Raw genomic sequence first — 24877 nt, 5'->3', positions numbered from 1 at the left:
AAAACCATTTACTGTCTGCCATGCTGTTTTAGTTTTAAGCATGTGATTTTGCTGTAAGAGACTACCATAACCCATCTGCAGAAGGCATCTGAATTGAGACAACAAGATTTCCTAAGTCCTGGGTGATCCATGTAAGAATGATCTGAACCTCAAATAATTCTTGAAACAGGATGAGAACCTTCAGACCACTAACATGTGAATTAATCAGAGCACTTCTACTTAAATGGGATAGTAAGTTGCTTCTAAGTACATAAGGCATTTACTGGACTAAAGAATTGTACTAGTATTTGCTGACAGCATAGCTTCCCCGTGCTTTAAGAGGCACAAGGCAGAAAAACTCTCAAAACCTTTAGTGAAAAGCAAACTATTCTACCCCTGACACACCTCTACTCTTACAAATGGCTTATTGGTTTTGTCTGAAACTGAAAACCAACAGTCTAAAACTTGCAGTCTGAAACACAATCAGTGACATTTCTGTCCAAATAGTTATCAACTCCGTAGCTGCAAGGAAGTGAAGGCAAAATGCTATCACCAAAGACTGGTCACCATCCTGAATCAAAAGTGCTATTGGCTCAGTTTAGGGTTGTGATCATTTAACAGCAACTTCAGACATCAGTACAGAGATCACTGAAGTGCAGTGCAACTCCTGGGAAATTGTCTTCCAACCCACTGGAGGTCAAATACAAGGAGAACTTTTCAAGATTCACATCTCACATGTTTAAGCAGAAATGTGCCAGTATTTAGTAAAATCTGGCATATTTTGAGAAGGCCTAGGATTAAACATTTCTTGTACATGCAGCTGAAACCAAAGCATGGAACAGGGTGTTACTCTAGTGGTGCCAGGATCACTGCTCCTTTGCCTGAGTATCAAACTGAAACCCCAGATTAAAAAAACAGCATTTGATTACTATTTACATATTGAGAAGTTACCACCACTCATATACCAGCAGTGATGTTAGGCCAGGCATATATTGCAGTAGGATTTTTAAAGATAATCTGTGATACACCTAAGAGTGAATTTACTATATCATTAAAAAGAAAATTAGTATGGTTCTTTTGAAGAAAGGGGCTTTTTCCTGTTAAATTAAAAATATTTCTGTTAATCAACTTTTTTAAAAAGCCTTTTTAATTCAGTGCATCTTGGGAAAATAGCAAGTTTGCGTGGTTTGAATTTTTTTTAACTGTGAAAAGCCCGAGCATTAACTGATCTAGATTGGACTGGGTACTCACTCTGTCGCACAGCTCTTCAAACGTGAAGTCTGCAATGGTTCCACATGCTTTATTCAGCCTCAGCTCTCTGCCTTGCACTTTTAGAATCCTTGGTCTAGTTACTATGGGAACATGAACAAAGACTCAATCTTCTCTGGATAATTACTATAAAATTCATCTCTTACAGATAGGAAATGCATAGCTTCATGAATAATAGCACATGATTCAACACATAAATTAGACAAAATGCTGATACAATGACTGCCACTTGAGTGTGGCATCAACCCATATACAGCAATGGAACTTATTAATTGGTCAGTGGAGATTGGGCATTGTGTTCTAAATGTATTCTCTTTCAAGAGAAATTAACTTACGTACAATCATTTTGTTTCTGAGCCAGCTCATCAAACAACTTATCCATGACAGCCTCCACATCAGCTTCACTTGTGCTACAGTGAAAAGAATAATAGAATATGAAATTAATAACACTTGAAGCCAACATCAAACAGCTGCCTGAGCCTGCTTAGCTTTTTGCCCATAAAAAAAAAGAGAACAGGATGTTATGCTCTAAATACAAACATTACATTTAGAATACACTTAAAAGTAGAGAATATTAACTCTCAGGTAGATGATTCTGCCTTATTTGCATACACTGAAAGACTTCTGTGTTTTGAGCTGTTTCCAGTAATGAGGCAATACAGGCAGAGCAGACCCATTAACACTATGTGTACACAATGAGAAAAAAGCTTCTGGCTCTATCTTGCATGCAAAATAAGAGCAAATAGACAAGGCAAGGCAAGGCAGTCAAGCACCTAAAGAAGTATCCTTTGAAATTTCTGAGAGGGGACTTTGTGAAATTAAATGTTGAAACAGATTTTTCTTTTTTTTTTTCTTTTTTTTTTTTTCCAGGGGGGTGGGGGGTAGTGCTGTGTCAAGTCAACCGATTATATTGATCAAACAATTTGCAATATTAAACTGTGAAATTAAAAATACCACTATCATCTCTGTATTAGCAGTTTTAGCAGTTCCCAACCTCTGTTCCTAACACTGCTTGGGAAAAGATCAACCACAAATGGTGAAATGCAAAATATCTGTGCTGATAGCTGAAGTAAAGTTTACATTCTTCTTCTGGGCCACAAGAATTAAAAAAATCAGTCCAGTCAGAGAATAGGGTAGAAAGCCAACCTTTTCATGTCTTATTCTTAAAGATTAATAGACAGATAGATAGATAGACAGATAGATAAACAGACAGATAAGATTTCTAGCTGAGAATAGTAAATTAGTGATACGGTAGACAACAAACTAGAACTAGGATATGTAATGTCTCACTGAAGTTTGTGTAAACTCTTCTGGTGTGAAATCTTATTTTATAGATCTTGATGCACTGAAATCACACTGCTGCACACAATTCTAGACATCCTCTTAACTGACAAATGAATATCAGCTTGTTAAACACTCTCCTGCTCATTAGGCCTTAGCACCTTAAAAATGTTAACAGCAGAACTGAAGAAACTACTTTTCAGCTAAAGCTTAATAATGACAAACATTGTAGATAAAAAGAATTTGGGGGAAAAAAAATTAAAACTCACAAACTTATACAAGTGCCATTTTGAAGACGTTAAAAACCTTTTCTGACTAGGAGGTTACATAAAATTCCAGAAGTTTCTCTCAACATTGATACTGAGGTGATGCCGTCCTCTGACAAAATGATAACAAACAGACAACACCAGAAAAAAGAAGGCCATAAAAGGGAGTAAAGAATGTGTGCATGTGTGTATAAATATATATCCATTTATCTGTATCTATGTCAGAGAGTATGTGCATGTGCATGCATATCAGTAACAGAAATTTCAACTGAAAGGCTACCAGCAGAAACAGGTGACTACGATGCTAAGGTGGATATTTGTACCTAACTGCCAAGAAAGTTTGTTTTGAAAATAGACACCTGAGACTGAGATCGATGAAGTTGCTTTGATCAGGCATCTTGTAATTGTGTTACACTGACTGCTCTCAGATGAGCAGGAAACAGCTTTAAATAACCCTCAGTTACACGTTTTAAATGAAGACAGGACTAGATAACATATGAAGCATCAAGAGGGTTCTTAAAAAATGTGACAATGATACTACAGCCATTAATAGAAGAACAGATACGTGTTGAACAAGAACATTTTCTTTGGGGGACAAGACTGCTAATTGAATTTTAGAAATCTGTAGCAAAATACTGTACACAGTACCTAATTTTAAAACAAACCAAACAAAAGGAATCCCCACATACTAAGCTAGTTCTACAGGGTTGAAAGCTCCAATGAACCAGTTTGAATAGAAGAATGAATGAAGAAGAAAGGACAAAGAAATAAGTACCTAATTCCACTGGCAGCTATGAGGTTTTTTTAATAATTTTTCACCCCACTGCTTCCTAATGATTTACACATCAAGTTCTGAAGGCAACCAATATCTTCCAGTAAGAGAACATAAGACAAAATTATTGCCAACCTCTGCCATCCACTTGATCAGAACTTTTACAGCAGAACACAATGAGATATTTTGGGTGGGTTCTACTCCTGGAACTTGTTTATATTGCTTCTCCTCTGAGAGCTGACACCACAGGCACAGTGTTTGGCCTATTACCTGCTAGAAACCACAAACATCCTTTTCCTTTCTTCGGAGTATGGACAGTGAGAAAACAAATGTGGCAGGTGCTTCCCAGAGTGTCCAACAGTCACAGAGTGCAGCAGGCCAAGGGAGCAGCACCAGGGCAGGGACAGCAGCACTCAGGAGGGCCGTGATGAGCACGGCCATCAGCGGCGCCTTCAGGAAGAACTTCTGAGCAGGCGTGACAGAGCACTGAGCAAGTGCAGCCAGGCAAGAGTGCAGGACAAGAGCTACTTTTCTCAAGTTCATATAGCCACAGTTTAAGGATACAGAACTTGCACTGGACCTGTTTTCCATATGAAATTCTGTCACTTCCTTTCAAAAGCAGGAAGAGTTACCAGCTGTAGTTCTACCAAGCAGTATTCCTCCTTCCAGACAAACAGCTACCACATCTAACTTCATTAAAAAGTAGCATGGACATGCTTGGTTTCAAACACCCGTCACAGTGATGAAAATACCCCATGTTTCTTATTGGAAACAGGATTTTTAAATCAGTATTTTAAAGATATAACTGTTTTAAATTTAATATTAAGCTATTGTAGTCTGCTTTGTTCAGGTTGTCACTGATTAAATAATATTACAAGAGAAAATACAAGACAGAAAAATGTTTGCATTGCAAAGATTTCAAAGTATTTAAGAGGATGTTCCTATATAGGCAGGTTCATGCTGCAAGCAGAAACACAACTGTGAATATATTTTAAAATATATTTATTTGCAAATATAAAGTGCTAAAGAAATTTTGTCATGATGAACAGAAACAATCTGTCAAAACAGAAGGGTGTTGGGTTTTTTAATCCACAGCATTGGCAACACCCAAAATTAAATAAATCCTTGTCATTGGATTTCTATAAATACTTAATTACTTAAATACAATAAGGATGTTCTTCTATTATAAGAGAATTGTGCAATCTCTTACAAGAGGATATTCATTACTTTCTAACCATCTGTCACTTCAGTTCTTCAAACACCACACCTCCCCAAAAAATCTAATTAGTTTTTATTCAGTCACACATTATAAATGATGCTAGTGTGGTTACCAAAAATGTAGTTTAATGAAGTTAATATCAAGGCATAATGGAAGGCAGTTTGTTGAACAAAATGGACCAGAAGGCAAAGAAAGGAAAAGTCACACCCTGCTAATTCTACCATACATTTTTCTTTTCCCATTGAATAGGAAAATTTTTGGCTAATAAGAAGGAAGAAGAAAGCTAATTCAATATCACAGATAAACTTACAGGTAGTAAAGTTTTCCAGCAGCTGGAAGCACTCGTTTCCTGTAGTCTATTCCAGAATCAAGCTGGACTGTGCTGCAGTATTTCTACAGAGACAAAAAAAAAAAAAAAAAGGAAGAAAGAATAGCTTTCCTTGAGCCAAAGCTGTATTTACTATTGTCTGTGATACAGAGAAGACACACTGCTGTGATAAACCATCAGCATGAATATCATCTGCAACACTGAAATCCAAGATCTAAAAGCTGAAATCTCATTTGCAATTATCGAAGCAAAGAAATAAGCTGAAAATCTCTCACATATGCAAAACAAAAAGGCCTATCACAAGTCCATCAACTAAAAAATTAATATAGATTAGAAGCACATGGGATGAAATGAGGGTGGATATTACTTATTCTCTCTAGGCACTACTTTGTTGCAAAAATTATTTTCACAATAAAATATATACCTTTTGAAATACAAAATTAGAAGCACTAGAAGTTTAACAAACACAAACAAATTCTATCAACAAATGAAACTACTTCTATTTTATAACCTAAAAATAATTTTATCTTTTTCTTCTACTACAAAGAGTAAAGATTTTATAATAGAAAGATCAAACGTATGAACCACACCAAGTTTTGCTGCAAAATGGACAAGGGGGGAATAAACAAAGCTGTATATCTAAAAGATTTTATTTCATTTTAGCAATGTCTGAATTAACTCAGAAAAGGATTTTTTTGCTCTCCTTTAAACAACCTGTAGGATTCTAAGTGTGATACAGCTGTCCCTGAGAAGTTAGAATAATTGCTTCTTAGAAAACTTAAACCCAGCTGTACTAAAGGGTGTTTTTTTTATTCAAGGCCTGAGGCTGAGAGCAAAATTCTCACTGCTATTAGCAAGATCAAGATTTTACCCCCAATCCTGACAAAGGGAATAGCTCTGCTTATCTGTTATGACTACTTCCAACACACATAACTTCTGGGTGTATATATAGCAAGAAGCAAAAGAAGCTATAGAAGAAAGAGAGGAGAAGCTTAAGCATTTTAGAAAATATAGCTCTATCAACAATTTAATTAAAGCAATAAAACTTTTTTAATGTAATTCAACACCTATAAAATTCTTCCATTTGCTAGAATCCACTAAATCAGTCTGCTTCTTCACTGCACCATAAACTATTGGTTTATCTTTAATATTCTTGTTAAGTGTTTCATATTCTGCATGTTTGAATTTTCAAGGCCTTCTTGAGGCTATTGAAATAACAAAATTGGAAATTTCAAACCTCAGTCACAGCAACTACATTGCAGGAAAAACATTTACAAGAACTACCATCAGTGATTTAAGGAACAAAGGCCCTTCTGAACAAATGCATTGCATAGAACACAGATCACAAATATCTGCAGGAATTACTGTGATGACTCATTGCACTGATTTTTTGCCCTTGGCTATTAGTGAAGGCCCTATACCTACTTTAAACTTCCAATTTCTCTGCAGAGAGATACAGCTGAAGAAAGAAGGTAAAAAAAAATCATCCTGAAAGCACAGAATCCCAGGAAAATCCATGTATTTTTAATTCCAGTAAGTGAAAAAGCCATGCTAATCAAATCATTATCTCGGACTAAGGCTACTGCAAACACAATAGCATTGGTGCTACAATATTATTATAATCTATTCCCTTTCTTTTCCTGAGAGCTCACAAAGAAAGAGAATAACAGAGCAGAAGAAAAAAGTTCCAGAGGCATGTAATAAATAATATGCACAGGGGAGGGAGGATGTCTAAGCTTTTCTTCAGCATCCGTCTGGCAGCCAAGGCCAGAAGGAAGATTACTGAAATTGCACAGCAAAGCTAGTTCACTTAGCTTTTCTTTGCCAGCATCTTTCCACCTAATGGTTTATTTTTCCAAAGTAGTAGATTAACTGAAGTACTATTTTCTTTATGTTAGTAGGGGGAAACCCCCACAGATTACTACTACAGCTTCGAGGACTATGAGATTGCTTAGATTAACTTTAGATACTTGCAAATGTAGTAATGCTGTTAATCATTATGGTTTGTTTTTTCCTGGAAAAAAAGAGATGGGACTTTTACATTAATTCTTCGCCATCTCTGGCCTTCAAGTCAGATTTATGAACTCTACTGCTCCCTCAGCGTGTTGTGTTGCACACAGTGAAAAGTGAACATAGACCCACATGCACTTGACAGTACTCCATGGTTATGGTAGGGCTGAAAGAACAAAAGCACACCTGAACGCTGTGGCTGGTGTAAATTTGTTCCCTGATGTTTACAGTGGTGCTGGAGGCTCAGCTGCTAATGACAAGCAGGTGTCCTGTGATACAGACTTGTACTGGGCTGTACCATGCAGGTCTGTGCAGCTTGATGAAACAGAAATGGGTGCCCAGTGCTACCTTGTTTTAGTCCACCTGTGTTCCACTTAACAATTTGTCACTCCTTACATGCACCGACAGCTTTTATGACTCCATCACATTACACTGAATGAGTTTTGGAGGTAAGAACCATGAAACTGAAGATGTAAATATCACCAATACAGCTAAAGAGAAGGTACCTTTTTCTTTTTCCTTCCTTCTCTTTTCTCTGTCTTTGAAATAATTAGTATTATCACTCTTCAGAAAAAAAAAAACCACTATCATTAGTGACTCTAGTTAAAAAGAACTTGTGTATTCAAAAAATTATTTGTTTTTGGACCCCTTTTAAGATTCAAACATTGCCTAACAGAGATATTTCCTTCCCTATTAGCTTTGTTTGTATGTCTGTAATGATGTACTATTTTTGATTCTAATATGATACAACATGATGTAGTTTATTTCAAAAAAACCTGTTAGATGTAAGACCTTTCAGCCAAAAATGCAATAGCAGAATCCAGTTCAGAGATCTATAAAATACAGTTAATATAGTCCTAGTGATTTTTTGCTTCCTTAGGAGGCAAAGGTCAACTGAACCAAATGTAAACAAAATGAAAAAACACAGTTCTGATGTACAGCAGTTTTCTGTAATACACAGTGCAAGCATAAAAGCAGAGGACAGCTAACAGGAACTGAGAAATATTTTGTCCTTTTGAAAATATTTGGCATTTTACTCCTGGGAAGTTCCTAATTAATTGATGTGTTTGGTCTCTCCAGACTGATGATCAGTTCAGGAAGGCACTATGGCCATTTAGATATCACAGTCTAAATACAAATAACAGAGCCTCAGGAATTTCCTAACCTTTCTACAGGTTCAGGTGTCTATCCATACTCATTGCTAATTATTTGCACTGAGACACTTCAAAGCTCACCCACACCTATTGTGTTAAGACACTCTGTGAATACACAGAAAATGAACGGCTCCTGCCATTCGACTCAAACATCATAATCTGAATCACAACAGCTCTCAGAAAACATGATTCCTGCAGTTAGATTATAAACTTTGCAGGGTAGGAACAACCTTTCCTTATGTGAATATATGATGAGTACAGATCCATAGGTACTAATGGAAAATAACATAACAAAAAAAAAAAAATCCCAAACACCAAACAGAAGTGGGAAATGTTATTTACACAAACTGAGCTCGGCACAGCAGAGGAGAGGAAAGGTGGGACAGCAACAGCAGCAGCGAACTGAAGGGCAGTAGGAGGAGGATTGCTCACACAGCCAGACAATAACAACACCCTCTCTTCTCCGAGTTAAGAATGCACCCTTGGAGATAGTTCCAAAGGGAGATGCAGCACGTGGTCACCTTTGCTCAGTCAGAAAGGTCACAGAGAAGTTATGTGCTGAGTAGAGATTCAAAGGTTTTCTTTTTGGGGTTTGTCAACAAGGGTACACACCATGGTTGTTTCTGCACCCATAAACATTCACTTACCTGTTTCACAGGAAGGCCAAAGGAAAAATATTTATAAATAATTTTTTTAGGATACATGCTTTAAATGTTAAAAGACAGCGTACAATCAGAACATATAACAAAAGAAAATAAAGCACACCAAAATAATGTAAATGTCCAAGCAAAACACTTAAAATACTAGATCTAGAAAAAAGAACACCAAACACATGGTTGCATGATATGGAAAAACAAATCCTGCTCACAGGTGTAAGAATGAAACACTAAACATCAGAGATGGTGCCTGTGTGAGCATCACCATGCATCTTGTCTACTCTTCACAGGTATCAGCAACGTTGTTCTCCTGCATCATGGTACTAAAAAATCACTATTATAATTTAAAAACCCTGGAAGTTTGGAGAGGAGTGAAAAGATAGGCTTCTCTACTTTTAACCGTTCAGCTTCTTACAGCATGGGGAAAACCCCTCTAAGATTACATATAGAAGTTCTACTTTCTCCACCTTTGGACTTCCTCATCCAGCACAAGATTGATTACACCTAGGGATGTGATTGCATTCTCACACTTACTAATCACCATGGAATCCTAATCAACAGCCAAAGAACTAACTGGAGTGCTCAGGTTGTTAGCACTTCATTGTCAAACCCCATAACTATAACAATTGGTTTCCATTTCTTAAGATGGAATTTTAAATTATCAAACTTCATTTTGGGCTAAACTCCTTTTGAAATAAATACTTAATATTGAAGCTACAGTCAGTCTAGTGGAACCATCCTCAGTTCCATTAGATTTTCTATTCTATTGAGATATTTAAAGTCTGACTTACCCTATTCAATTCAAATGCATAAAATTAATTCGTTATACAATTTATTTTGAAGTCATTTATGTATTTATGTATACAAAGTGCAAATACAATTACAGAATTGAAAATGCAATTACTAAGATAGAAATGCAGTGTAAGCATGGACTCATTCCCACTGAGTGGCTCAAAAAATTTTATTTCAAAAGGGAAAAAAAAGGTAAAGCCTCATGGCTCAACAACTCAACAACCACCTCTAGACAGAATAGATAAAATTAGATTGTCAATAGACCTACTCTAGAAAGGTATTAAATAAAGACTAACAAATACTTTTTTTTCCAGTAAGCACTTCTGATTTTCCTTTATTGCTGCAATCAAGAATGGTAGCTATTAAAATGTTTAACTGCTCAAGAAATTATAAGCACACGACAGGATAGATTATTATGAAGAAAGAAACTTCAGAAAATTTCAAAAGGCAATCCAGGTTAGCTGGATAGCCTGCAAGTTCTCAAGACATGTGTCACACGTGTGTGCCCTGTGTCACAAAAAGCCCTGAAATGCTATAGATGGCCTTGCAGTCCACAGTAAACACTGCACTAAGCACCATGTGCCCTCGGAGCTCACTTATTGTGAGCAGCTTGTAACACTTCATAATGCAGGTGAGTAGATACTTCTGAACCTTGAAGATCACCTTAAATTAACCCAATTATTATTCTCTGCTCTGAATTTTAATGGTATTAAAACAAAAAGCCAAAAAAAAACCCCAACATATAAATCATCCTATTAGACCACAAGAATAGACAAACTAATCATCCCACAATTCTCATCAGCAGCCAAAGAACTAACTGGAGTGCTCAGATTAGCACTTAGCTGTCAAACCCACTCATCTGAGGACCTCCAAAGAAGGTGCAGGGCAGCAGAGATACAAGAGTTTTTCAATTTAGGAGGATCATCACCTTAATTCCCACACGTGCTGAGTTTCCACAGCCTTTCAGGCCTGGGTCAAACCAGACACTTGGAAAATGCAGCAGCAGCAGTGCAGTATGAAATGCTCATTTTCCATATGAGCAAGGAAGAGTATAGTTCTATCCCCAAGCAGATAAAGCTGCACAATTCATACTCTTGGCCTCTGAACAAGCCCATTAGAACACCTACTATTAGTAACCATGCCTATCTAAGAAGTGCAACTTCCAGCCACTCTTTCTGAGGAAAAGGAACCACAACTTTCACATAGATCTCACCCTCCTTTTCAAATGCATCCTCTGATTTGGTCTCCTTTTACAATACAATACAATACTCCTTTCCTCCAGCAAATCAGAAAATAATTCAATTGTTCATTTGCAAACATTCTTCTCATACATTTACATTCAGCCTAAGATGTTCTCTTCACTTCACACAACATGCAGATGTGATGAGAGTCACCAGCTTACACAGAAAGTGTTCCTCAGGTAAAGAAAGCTCACTAGACTTAAGCTTTTTTTATTTTTCAATAGTTGACTCCATAAAGTGTTAAATTATCAACTAGAATATTGTTTCTTCTTTGTTAATATTCTTCCTCAAGCAATTTAAAGAAAAGGTTTCTCCATCCAAAGGATACCATTACAACTGGCATTTTCTGTAACTATGGTAGAACAAGAATCATCTTAAGCAAAACTGTAGTATGTAACAAAAAAAAATATTGCTGATATACAAAGCATACCCACAGGTTTTTAATTCAGTGTACTCTCAAAGTCACCAGCATGTGACAGTTAGCAGAATGTGAAATTTCAGAACATGAAATTTCAGAATGTGAATCTGGTCCAGCTCATTAGCTGGACAGGTCTGTCCACAGCCTGCTGAGAGAAGTGTACAAGGGTAAGTGCAGTTTCCTCTCTGGTGCAGCTCTACAAGGAGTTGAACCAGCCTTAGTCAGGAGCATGCATGGTACAGGTGAGGCACCTTCAAAGGGCTGCTTCTTTTCTCCTTTTGCCTTACTTGAAAACAAAAAAGGCACACACACACACCCAAAAAAAAAAAAGGGAAATTAATCAAGTTTGTAGTACTCCTAACTTTCTGCTCCACTAATCCATGGGATTGAGATGTCCTCAGGGAGAGGGGGAAGGAGAAAGGAAACACCAGGTATTTGGTGGTGAAGAAAAACTTGGTCCAAGCATTGTTGGATATACATATAGTTTTTGTCTCCTTGTTCAGATGTTGTTGAAACAGTAGACTTTAAAGAAAATGTCAATGAATCCTCATAAGCACTATACATGACCTCTGGGGTAATTAGCAATCATTCAAAAGCAACAAGACTAAAGTGTTCTATTCTTTATTACTGTCAGCTCTTTTCTTGATCAGCATTTTAATAAAGATGGTTCATTGCTAAGACAGTTTCATGAATCAGTCATAATTACATTCTGACATGCAGTGAATAGTAAAGCAAAACTAAGTATCACTTCATCAACCTTTCTAACCTTTGTGCAAGTATTAACTGTAAATAATTTTTACACAATCTTACAACAGAAAATCTGCATATTTCTTAGCTTTGTACATACTCTACCCTAACTGAATTTCCTGTGACCTATACCTGAAAAAAACCCCAACATTACAATCAGGAATAATTACTTATCTGGCATGGTATTCAGGTACTGCCTTTCACAGATCAAATTAACTTCAAGCAGAAAAGGCTATTTGCTCTACAAAATAGTGCAATGCTTTACAGGGTTAACTAAGGGGTTTTTACAGTCTATTCCCCTATATTCTTCTGCAATAATGAAATATGGGAAATTGTTGCAATAGCCTCAGATACTCCATGTTTATCCCAATTGCAAACACGGCTACAAAACTAAAAAAAAAAAAAACAAGAAACCAAACAAAACAAAACAAAAACAAAACAAAAAAAAAACACATGAACAAATTTTGAAGAAAACTTTCTAAATGTCATCCAAGAATCCTGTACAATATCAGGGAAAGTAATCAATCACTTTCAAGCTCTCAGGTTGATTTGGGATAATAAACATTTTGCTTGTGAATTATTTTTCCATGGATTTAGAGCAAAAATAGCTGGGAAAATAAATATTGCCAAATATAACTTTTTCAATCAATCTTTTTCTTACACTTGTGACAAGAACATTTAAACTTTAAATTGAAGAGTTTAGCAGAGATAAATTGAGAGGCAAAATTCATTCAGTGGAAGTTGCACAAGTTTACATTACAGCCTTCAAAACTTTAACAACTAAGAAAGCCCACCATTCTTGCTACCACAAGGAACATACGATCTATTGTACAACTTTTCACTAACTTATTTTAATGTCTAGCTACAAATCAGCTACCCCCTAAGAAGAGGAAAAATAGACAATTAACTTGTAAAATAATGGTGCATGAATAAAAAGAGAGACTCTTAAAATGTACTGTTCTGTGAATAGTATTTCAGATATTCAAACAAAAGTGAAAGAATTCAGGAGGTACAGATGTGGCTGTGCCGGCTCAGAGACAAGTAGCCTCTCCTTTTTCCAGTCAGGGAACAGAAGAATGGCAGAGTAAACTTCCATGCACTAAGAATTACATTGAACAGTGCTCCCCATTTCCCATCACTTCAGAAAAAAAATCTTCCTTGCAGAATAAGAATAAATACAAAAGAAAAAAAAAACCCACCTGCAAATCACAAATCACTGCGTAACACCCAGTTTTGCTAAAGGACCAGTAATGACTGTAACTTTCAATCTCCTAATAAGCAAGCTGTGGCGTTCTGTGAGAAACAAACGCCAACAGTTCACGCTGAATTTATAACATGATGTTTCGTAAGCTAAGGGTCAAATTCATCCCAATACATGTACTTCACTGGAATTATACCCTGGACAAAGTTATTTGTCTAGATTTCTTTTATGCTGTTGTTTTTCTTTTTAACATTTGATTTGTATTTCTTTTCCCCAGTATTAGCCTTTGCTCCTGCCAGAACTGTTGGCAGGCAGGAAAAAAAAAAAGGAAAGAAAAAAAAGTAGTCATGATTTACAAAACTGAATTTCCCAGAATAATAATTAAAAAAAAAGCTATTAAGATCTAAACAAAGGCTAAAGATGGCTTACGCTTCGCTCTGATGAGGTCCACTACCTCATTACCCACAACTGAAAACTTCTGATGCATTTTGTTTCAAGGGAATCCAAAAGTCCTTGCTGTAAAGCAGGCTGGGGGGTGCAGGGTCCATTCACTCTTTCTGTATCACAACCATTATGTAAGAAGTATAAAACACTGCCTTTATGCTGCCAAACCACAATGACTCTTCTTACATCAAAGGGTTTTTGCCACTAGGGTTTTTTTTTTCTCTGAAATTTATTCAAGGCAAGGGCAGGGAGACAACAATTCATACACGCTAATTACACCTAATTATCTATTCCTTTTTTTCCCTCTTTCCACCAGCTTCGGCCAGTGTTATTTGCTATCTGGGTTTCTCACAACCTCCCCTTGCCCTGTCCATCCAACTCAACAGCAAAGTCTTTGAAGAAAACAGTTGTGGCTTCTTAGAATTTTAACAATATAAGGTTCAACTCAAATTAAATTATTCTATTATTAGTTTTGACACATTTATGTGTTAAATATGAAGGCCTCTTGGTTAATTTGGCAAATTCCTCACATCTCTTCACAACTAGAATTGCTGGTAACACCCTCTCTTGTAGGAGCTTCTCCTCATGCTTTCTTTTCATGATCTAAATGAAATGTTTATTGGATTAAAGTTCTTCTCTGCAGACCTCCACGGTGGCCTGTGACAAAGAGCTTAAAAGCTTTATTAATTGGCTCGGGCTTTTCAGGGGGAGGCAGGACCTCATTTCACATTACATCACAAGCAAACAGAACTGCCACGTGTAATTAGACTAATTTACCCTGATACAGCAGGAATCAACTATTCCATATCTATGATATGCTTTCATTTACTCATTTTAATCAAGGAGCAAACAAACCAAGCAAGAGCTCAGGAAATCCTAACAATTTAAGAAAGAGAGAAGGCAGGAAGCCTGGCACAGAGTTACTGTAGCAGCTATTTAATCCTAAAATAAAGTTTTGATCTGCACCTAAATAAACCATCTAGAAGAAAGTGTCTAAGACAGATATAAAAGGTAAACAAACTGAACAGTTCATCCCTTGAGAACACAATAAAGCAATAGGTACATTACAGAATATTCTAACAGTTACGTGCTCTGAACTAGAGAATTCAAATAACCCTTGTGTTTAAATTTAACACACACACACAGAGGCTTAGAAGGCTGAATGCAGAAGGGATTGGTAGCTTCTAATCTGACACCCTGCTTTCTATGTACAACATTTTATTACTTGATAGTCTCACAAATTTATCAGACTAAGATTTCCCAGAAATTATGCTGAGGTTCAAAAATACTTGCAGCACAAAATACTTGCAATCCTGCTGTATTTCCTATTTTTATTTTTTCTATGTTTAATTAGGTACACTTCACAAAAGATGAGCACTTCTATTACTTGCACAGAGAGAGAACAAGAACAAATGCTCCTTCTACTTAGGAGTTTGCTTGGTTACATACTAAGAAGGGAAACAAAAGGCCCAACATCTTCAGTAATGAAAAAGTCAATTGATAGGCGAAGCCATCACAATATCAAAGGCCTAATCCCTGCAATTCTGACTCAGGTGACAGTTCACAGGGGTCAGAGTGGCTGACACTGACCTCAAAAGCAGGTTTTAACTATTCAACATACTGAAAGCTGCTGGGCTATCACACCATTAGACTGGAACAAACTGACAAATCAATTTCATCAAGGAGATGACTTTTTTGGGAGAGGGGGGAGGAGAGAGGCAGATCCGCCACTCAACAAATCCCTGCATTTCTCACACAGGTGGTTGGACAAAAGCTGACTGCACCATCAAAGACATTTTATATCTACCAAATGCCTTTGTACAAAACTAACTCCCACAATTTCCTTAGGGGCAGCTCTAAATGTTGTTAAAACAAGTATTTTTCACGTCCTCATACTAAGCTATTGAAAACTGAAAATGCTTTTAAATTCCTGTTTCTCGCTTTGTAGGAAAGAGTGCACTTTAATTAAAACCACAGCCAGCAACATTCTAAATAAATAATCATCAACTGATTTCAAGAAAGACAGGGAAATATAGTGTATAAATAATGCATTGCTTTCTATTTGAGACGAGTGTACAATGCTTACTTACGGTTAAAAGTCATTTAAACCAGTTTTAAAATAAAAAATTATTTGGTCCCTAATAGCAGAAGAAAAACAAGAAGGGAAAAAAAAGATGCTGAAAGAAATTTAATGTCCTACTGAGAATAGATTTCTAGCTGATTCCTCCCCTTTACTCAAAGCAAAATGCAGGTAGCCAAAGCCAAAGATTTTTTCCTAAAATTGGGCCTTTTAAAGTTATACTCAGACTATGAAGTGCCCTAAAATTTTTTTGACTTTTAGTTAAAATTTAGTGTAGTGCAAGTCTGTTGCATGAAGAAAACCTGACAAAACACAGAAGTTACTTGGTACTTCAACACAGCTTGACATTTTGATGCTTCATGCTACACTTCCAGGAAACCTTTGGAATTGCAAGAACTGCTCCCTCAACTTACAGACTCTACACAACAAATTATTTGAACAGCTTTCTTTCCTGATTTTCAGAGAATGAAACATTAAACTAGCCACTGAATTAGAGTTAGGATTTCAGTGTAGGGTTAAGGGTTGAAGTAAATCTCTTCATTAAATGTCTGCCAAAATTAAAATGTTGCCAAAATTACTGCCAAAACAGTAAATTACAGCATGCTTTTTTTTTTCCTTTTTTTTTTTTTCCAAGAGCCTCACATATTGTCTTACATCAAGTTGTTAAAGATTAGCAGAGTGTTGATCTGCCTGGGGGCAGGAAGGCTCTGCAGAGGGATCTGTACAGGCTCAATCCATGGGCCAAGGCCAGTGGTGTGAGCTTCAACAAGGCCAAGTGCTGCGTCCTGCCCTTGGCTCCCAACAACCCAGGCAGCACTACAGGCTGGGGACAGAATGGCTGGAAAGCTCCACAGCAAAAAAGGACCTGGGGTTAAAATTTCTTCACCAAAAGGGTTTGTCAAGTATTGGAACAGACTGCCCAAGGAAGCGAGACACCATCCCCAGAGGAAAGACATGCAGATGTGGCACCTGGGGACATGGTTTAGTGGTGGACTTGGCAGCGATGCGTTAACAGTTGGACTCAACAGTCTTCAAGGACTTTGCCAATCTCAACAATTCTGTGATACATAGCTTTGTTTGTAAATCAGCTTTAAAACATTTAGAAACTTTGTCTACTTCTTTTAGGTTGAGAGTAACAATTTTTGGAGTATTTCTGCTCTCTGCAATTGAACAAAGTAACTGTGAGCAAGCAATCAATGGTTTTCTCAAGAACTGTCTTTTAAAAAAAAATCACATAAGAATTCCACACACTTTAAAATGCTCAGCAAGAGATCCTATGAGATTAAAAGCTCAATCAGAAGAGACTGAATCAAATTACAATTATAGAATTAAAATATTTTTCTTCCTAATGCTTCTTTTTGTTGTAAAGCTCTTTGTAAAATTTCATGGATTGAAGAAGCACTCTTATCTGTTCCAGAAACTAAACTCTTTCATAAGGAATATGGTGTTCCAAAGAAACATAGCCACAACAATGAACTCATCATTCAGAATCTTCCCCTGTTTATAAAGCTTTGAGTTACAGGATTAAAGAATTGCTGAAAAAATAAATCTCAAACTATTTAATATTTCAAAAGAAGAGAACACTGGGATAAGATCAGCATTGAACAGGGAGCACACACAGGGCAAAAAAAGCTGCCAGTGGTGTTAATGACCTGCCCAGTGACACAGACCTGGGGCTTTTATGTGGCTACCAGTTGTAAGGACCTGAAGCTTTCACGTGGCTCTAAAAATTGGAAATTTTCACTTGCAACTTCACAAAACAGTCACTTGCCCCAGTAATCTACCACCTAGAAAGAAAATATGGGCAAACTCTGGAAGATAACTGTATCTTTCCTTGAGTGCTATTTCACCTTTTTGCTTATTCCACAGAAACTGCTTTACAGCTATCTTTATAAGAAATAGAACGCAAACACAGATACTGGAATTACATAGACTGTAGAAAATAAAAACAAAATTCAGGATGAACATGGGTAACTCTAGATCTCAGGAAGAAACCATTACTTTTGATCATTTGAAGCAATAAATGATATTTGTGTAACAGTTACCCAGGTATCTAGAAACTATGTGTTCCACTGACAAGGAATGAAAAGAGCCTGAAATCTATTTCAAGTGAAGCATCTCTTCACATAAATATACTGCCAACAGTTTCCATTCATTCCACCTCCCCAAGAACATTTAAAGGAATTTGAAACTCCTGCGCTGAACTTGAACTACTTTTAGTGCTCAAGTCTTATTTTAAGGTTTATGATCATAAGAGTTAATTACTGAAAAAAAACCAAACAAAACCAACCCACCTATTCACTCCCACTAAACCCCAAACAAAAGCCCTCTGGGTGGCTCTGGATCCAGAGAAAACGACGACAGGAGTTAGTCCCAGCTGTCAAAGCCAGTACCAGGGGACAGGTCAGATGAGACTGACATTACCACAGACACACGTGGCTTGCAGAGAGGGAGAGGTTGAGAAGACAGTAAATCAAACATTTGAGAGCAACCAATGCAGTGTTTTCCTTCATATTTTCACAAAAATCCTAGAAGAAATCATATTTACATTTTCTAGTTATGGAATTAGGCACAGTTGAGGCAGAAGCTACTTTATCCATTCACACCAATGCCATCACACAGATTCTACACACATCAGGGAGGCCTAAATCTGCTTTTTTCAAACCACCAAAGCCACAGTACCAGTGTTTTATCCACACCTTTGTAACGTAAAGATCAATAGTTAAAATCTTATCTAGAATACATTCCAGTGTGATTTTTAAATGCTGACTTCTGTTATATTGAATTTAAAATGTAGATTTTGATTTTTTTTATTAATAATTTTAATACCATGCCCTTATCCTTCCACTTTCCAACCAGGGTCAGAGAAGCGTTTTGTGAATAAACTTCCTTGGATCCAACTTTTGGTCATTGTATCTTTGGGAAGGAATAATGCTACACTGGTGATATTTATTAACGTGACATTGAAGGCACATAAATTTAGAGAAGTGTTAAAACACAAAGGTGCTGGAAAAAAGAACAACAACAGAAAATCCAGTATTTTAGAAAGGCCCTTGTGAATTACGTTAACACTTGTTTCTCCCTTCATTCATTCAGATGATAATATTCATCTGCCTCTAGTCTGGGTTGTGCTACTTGTTTCTTTTTGCAGTACTCCATTCTTTAGACTAAACCATCTATACTGCTTCTTTCAGCATTCCATCTGTTCCCTACTAAAAAAATTTTATTACCTTCACAGTCCTGATGAGGTGTTCTGATGCATAAACTACATTTCATATTTTTTAATTAAGCTAGGTAAAAAGACAAAACAGGAAACTATAAATAAGCATACATTATAGGTATTCTTAAAGCCTGATGATCACTGAAATGAAAGAGACTTATGTTTATCAGGGAGAAAATTAGGAGTCAATAAAGAAAGACATATAAGAAAAGAATTATTTGCCATGGTTGCTGCTTTTCAAAAAGCAAATGCATATGAAACTACTTCTATGCTTGAAAATACTCTGTGACTGGGAATTCTCATCCAATGTAGTCAGCTACAAAATAAACCCTTTTCAAGAACCTGAAACAGAAGTGGTTGTTCATTTATTTTTATGCTCCTTACTTCTTTCTAAAGCTATCCAGGTAAGAACCACTCTCACTGGTAACCTCCCTGACTTCATATACAGCCATTCTGAGATGCACCAGAGTGCCATAACCATGTCAATGGCATATTAACTTTTAAATCTGGTAATTGTACAAATGTCAACATTAGATGGGATTTTCAAAGGTTCTTAGGCAATTAAGCAATCTTGTAATTCTTAAAGGGCCCACTGGAACTGCTAGGCATGGTCAGCTGCTTTACTGCTGACCACCTGAGCAGAAACATCCAGTCAATGCATCATTTCAGCAATTCCAAATCTCCTATCACAAAGCCAAACCTACCTAAACTCTACCTTACAATTCTTTTATCCTAGATACCAACATAGTTTGTATTATTTATGTGTTTATGCTAGCAATACTTCTGTGAAGTAGGGAAATGCTGATATTTCCATTTTACATGTCATGTCAATCCAGAGCAGGATAGGAGACCTGTATGTTAGCCCCAATAACACAACAATACAATTGTAGCTTGTGAATAAAAATATCTGCAACTTGTCCAGAACTTCTAAGTGTCATTTCAGCTTATATTCTTTTTAACAGCAAAATAAGCACCAATTGTGTTATTCACAGAGGAAGGATCCTCCATTTTTTAATTTAAATGAAGCTATTACAGTTTTTGACCTCCCACAACACAGCATGCAGACTGAAGGAAGCTTGCTTCAGAGTTGCTGCTTGTTGAACATTACGTGAAGCCTCACAAACAGCCATTGAAAACACCACTTACACATGAGAAAGACCCAGAAACAAGGCAATTGAGGGGTACAGAACAAACCCTACTTTCCTTATATCAAAGCAACAGCAAGCTGTTCTAGCATTATAAATGTAAGATATCCACAAGTACAACACAGTATAAATGTGTAGAGGGACACTATGTTACACAGCATACCTGCACCAGCAGGAAAGTCTTATCCAAACAAACACTTTCTGCTGCCTTAGACAAAACGGCAGATTTTTTGTCATGCTAAAAAAGTACAGCTTTAAAAATATGTTAATTCCAGAAGGAAAAAGTCCCTTCTTACCTTATCTGCAATTAGTTTTGCTCCAAACAGTTAAAGCAGATATATAAAATGTGGAAATTTGCATCAAAGCAATCCTCTACAAATCTTCTACAAATTGATTAATAAAGCAGGCAAAACTGAAAAGCACTGAACAAGTGGCTCTCCTTACCTTCAGCACAGCAATGAATGGTACAAAATTAGCCCTCTGAAGACCATTTTTATAGAGATCTGAAAGAAAGGAAATCAGTACCATTTTGCTACTTAGTCTTAATAATGTCAGCTTGTCTTCTAGTCTAGCAAATAAAACTCAGTGTTACTAGAGACAGGAGGAGGAACAAAAGGCAGAAAAAGAGAGCTAAAATCCATTTCTCTTATTTTACTATATGAAAATTCATACAATCTTAAGGAAGAATGGAACGCCCTGCGAAGTGTGAAAACAGCAGGGAGCAAAAAATTACTTACATCTCTAATGACATATAACTAATTATTGCAGAAGAAATTAGAGCAGCATCTGTTTTAAAGTAAGGGTATAAAAAATATTTGTAATGCTGGGTATACATTGATATAGATTGTAAGGCCAAACTATGCAACTGCTAAACCCAAGTATTTGGCAGAGGACAAAAGCCCCACATAAACTAAAAATACACAATTTGTCTTCACTAAGTTACAACCATTCTTATTTGATATACTGTGGTACATTTTATCTTCTAGCAATTCTGTCAGGTACACCCCCTCCTCAAAAGCATGAAAAAGGATAACCCCTAAGGCCCAAAACCTGAAAATTAAATTAATATGTACACTTGGGAAAAGTTGCTAAGAATACAACTGAATAAAGGAAGAAAAAATAGTATGTTATGTACCAAAATGCAGATCTGCATCATCAAACAAAATACAAATTAACAAAAACTGCAAAGCAGCATTTTTCATCTTGCTTATCTCTAGCTATTTGTACAACACAAACTTTTCTTCTCTGGAAATTAACCAACTGCCCAACAAGCTCATAACAGAATGACTTCTTTGAAAACACAATCACTTAAAACTGTATCATGATCTGCTCTGTTCCATTAATATTCGGAAGCCTTATAAAAAGGCAGCTTAGCACCTATAACTGACAAAAGGAATGAATAAGAGAATACAGACAGCTGGCAGACATATCACCAAAATTCCACACAAAGCACGTGCCAGGTTATGATTATCCTTCATATTGCCCATAAGGCCTGAAGGCTACAGCTACACTAAAGTTTTTATGCTTTACCAACACCTCATGGTGGACAGAAGATGCTGCATCCCTGAGACAGCCACAGGGCACCTACAGAATGGTTTTCACAAAATTGGATATGTATGTGGAAACATTTAGAAAAATTATCAGTAAAGGCAATTCCATTATCCTAATTACTAACAAAGTTCTAGGAAGCCGTGTATCATGTTCATTCCCAACTCAGCAAATCAGGATAGTCATACATTTGTTCAAATGTATAGCAATCAATTGCTTCTTTACTTGCAAAAATTAGTGAACATGCAACAATAGTGTAAGACAGCTACTCCCAGTAGCTCTTCTAGCTAATAGGACTGTAAGTTGTGTATTATGTCTCTGTTTCATGAGATCAGAAAAATAAACAGTAATTTTGGTGGAGAAAAGAAGCCAGGACTCCTCAAATACAATCTCAGTATGTCCCCTCACAGTCTCCAGGGGCAGGAGTTCAACAAAGTTACATGTATCACTAATACAGCAGCTGGGCACATCTGCTCTCTAATGAAAAAGCCATTTCTCCCCCTTGTATCCACAAACAAATCTCTCCATTCCGTCTTAAACCTTGGTGTAGCATACTACACTAACCTAATTCCCCTTCCTGCAGCAGATGTCAGACACACCCTGAGCATTCCCAAACAGTGACCAAAGAGGGGCATCAGCCAACACCCAGACTGCAACACAGCTCAGCTCTGGAAATGTTGTTCTTGCCATTCTCTGGGGTACTTAATACAGGTGGATGCATTTCAGGCTGCTACGGTGACTTTATATATGTGAAAAACACCCATACACCACTAAAGGTCATGAAACAACAATCTTGATTTAAAACACTGGCTACAATCCTCAAGTTATGGTAAAAAATTATCCTGGACTTTAAAGAGTAGTGCTTAAAAAAAACCCCAAGGATGGCTCTCAAGTGAGTAAAGCACCAGCATTCAGTCTATCTGTAGTCAACACAACTACAGTAGTTACACTTCCATCTTGTTTGTGCAAAAAAGGAAAATAAGCCAATGGGAAATAATTTTCTCCCCTAATAAAAACATTTGGGTGGGGATTTTTGATTGGTTTGTTTTTGGTTTTTGCTAAGATAAAGTTGATTGTAGAATTGCCCATCATTAGTGATTGTCTTCTACTCAATTAATTTGGGTAGGAAAATTAATGGTCATTACAGTTAACAAATAAGGTAACTCTTCAGTATTTGAAATTGATCAGTCTGAAATGTCATTAAAGTTTATGCATTATGCTAACTGCTAATGCTCTACAACACAAACATTTTTCTCCTTTACAAAAAATTACAATTACTGTGTGGTTAAAATCCATACAGATTTGGGAACTTTGTAGAAGGATCTACTTAGCTAATCACTAGAAATGACAGTCACTGTAAAGAAGAGGTAGAAATTTAAACAACTCTCCACTCAATTCTCTCAGAGCAGCATATAAGAAGGTAAGAATGGCATCTTGATAAGTGGGTCTCCTTCAAGCTGGGGAACCACATCTGCAAGTTTCTGAGTTAGGAACCGGGAAGGAGTGTGATATCATTTCCCTTCTTTTGCAGGATCTGATCTTTTCCTATCCTTAAACAGATTCAATACAGGCAATATTTTACCCCTCCTCAACTGCCCTGTGACCAAACACCCTCTCACTGGTTTGGATAACGTAGAGGAGATCAGAAAAGAGAAGGTTTTGAGAGTGGTGGAGGAAGGAACACTCTGAGTTTGAGATACAGGAGGGGTAAGATTAAGTGGAAAAACTTTCCTTCTTTAAGAACAAGAAAAAGCAGGGGACAAGCTGGACTATCTGGATTTGGGTAACACTGATAGAATGTTTGTTTTTACCTTCTGGCGGCCTGTTGGATGTTGCCACAACGACAACCCCATTTTGGAAGAGATTTTCAAAAAGCTGCTTCAGAATCATGGCATCAGCAATGTCAGTGACCTGAGAAGACAACACATTTGTTATATCTTGCTTTCAGCTTCTGCTGCAATAGATCTGCAAGTGGCTTTGTAGCTAGGAAAATGCTTGTTAGTGAAAGCCATGGAAAAAGATTCTAATTATTGCTTGGTGAGAAAAAATAAAAGGGATAATTAATAAGCAGTGAATGTACCGCAGTCTTTCAAAACTTGCCCACTCTTTATTGCAGAACTCCACCATTTCTTTACCAATTGCTAAATGATTCCATGTTAACTTCTATTATAAAACTACAGGTGGGAGACACAGAAAACAGACCTAAACATTTAAGAGCCTACTTAATTAGGAACAACATGAAAAAAAAACCAGAAAATAAAAAGAGATACACACCGGCTGTTTTACATTTCTATTACCTTTGAGGCAAAGGTTTGCAGAGGTGAATTTAAAATGGTCATGGGACTTCAGAAATAAAGACAAGTAGCCAACTATACATAATCAGCTGCTGTTGAAAATAGAATGATATGACATAGATACTATTGTGTGATTGTTGCAAAAAACAATTCAACAGATGGCCCATCACAAAAATAAGCAATTTCATTGTTCTTTTTAAGTGCCTTCTATTACTGTCCATGAATAATCAAAAGGCAGGCAGTCACTTCCAGCACAGTCAGCCTCTTCTAACCTTCAGGCACAAAACACGAATGAAAAATAAAAATGGGTAGGACAAGTGATACTGGGGAGGGGTAAGGAAGAAAAAATTACTACAAGATAAGCCATTAAGTAAAATTTCTATAAGTATCTTAATTTTAGCTTAACAAATTTGCTTTATGGTACCAAGAAATAAAAGGATACAGGAACAATGCTGTAAAGAAATATATCAAGTTTTTCTGAAAAACCAGCAATTCATCTTTTACAGGACTTCACCATCTTAATACATAAACCATCTTTATGATCATTACACTTGATTTTCCTGCAGACCCTGTGGTTATTATAAAGACACTTGTTGCATTTTGGCTTGCCAAAACAGACCCCAGTTCTGAGGAAATAAACCAGTGGTGGCATGCTGGGAGTTATATATTCCCATTACACAAGAGACAGACAGATTGCTGTGCTTTCACCACCTTAGATGTGTATGCTGTGATAACAACACATGTGCCATCACAGAAAGCTTTACCCAGCACAATGTTTTCTTCTACTCCACTCCCCATAATTCTCCCATTTCT

General features: G+C 36.7%; 1 protein-coding gene across 2 annotated transcripts in view; it reads right to left on the bottom strand.

Annotated features, from left to right (window-relative positions):
- The window catches only part of AFG1L (AFG1 like ATPase), a 58766-nt gene that overhangs the window by 14192 nt on the left and 19697 nt on the right, over positions 1 to 24877 (bottom strand). For both annotated transcript variants that reach the window (XM_064412859.1, XM_064412860.1), the window contains exons 6-10: positions 23582 to 23681; positions 20667 to 20725; positions 5097 to 5179; positions 1588 to 1658; positions 1231 to 1331 (exon numbers count right to left, since the gene is read on the bottom strand). In XM_064412859.1, coding sequence (XP_064268929.1) covers positions 1231 to 1331; positions 1588 to 1658; positions 5097 to 5179; positions 20667 to 20725; positions 23582 to 23681 — 414 coding nt within the window. The remainder of the gene's footprint in view (positions 1 to 1230; positions 1332 to 1587; positions 1659 to 5096; positions 5180 to 20666; positions 20726 to 23581; positions 23682 to 24877) is intronic.

Source organism: Passer domesticus, chromosome 3 (assembly GCF_036417665.1).
Source record: "Passer domesticus isolate bPasDom1 chromosome 3, bPasDom1.hap1, whole genome shotgun sequence".
Classification (NCBI taxonomy): Eukaryota; Metazoa; Chordata; class Aves; order Passeriformes; family Passeridae; genus Passer; species Passer domesticus.
The sequence above is the reverse complement of the archived record's forward strand: the minus strand, read 5'-3'. Positions and strand labels throughout refer to the sequence as shown.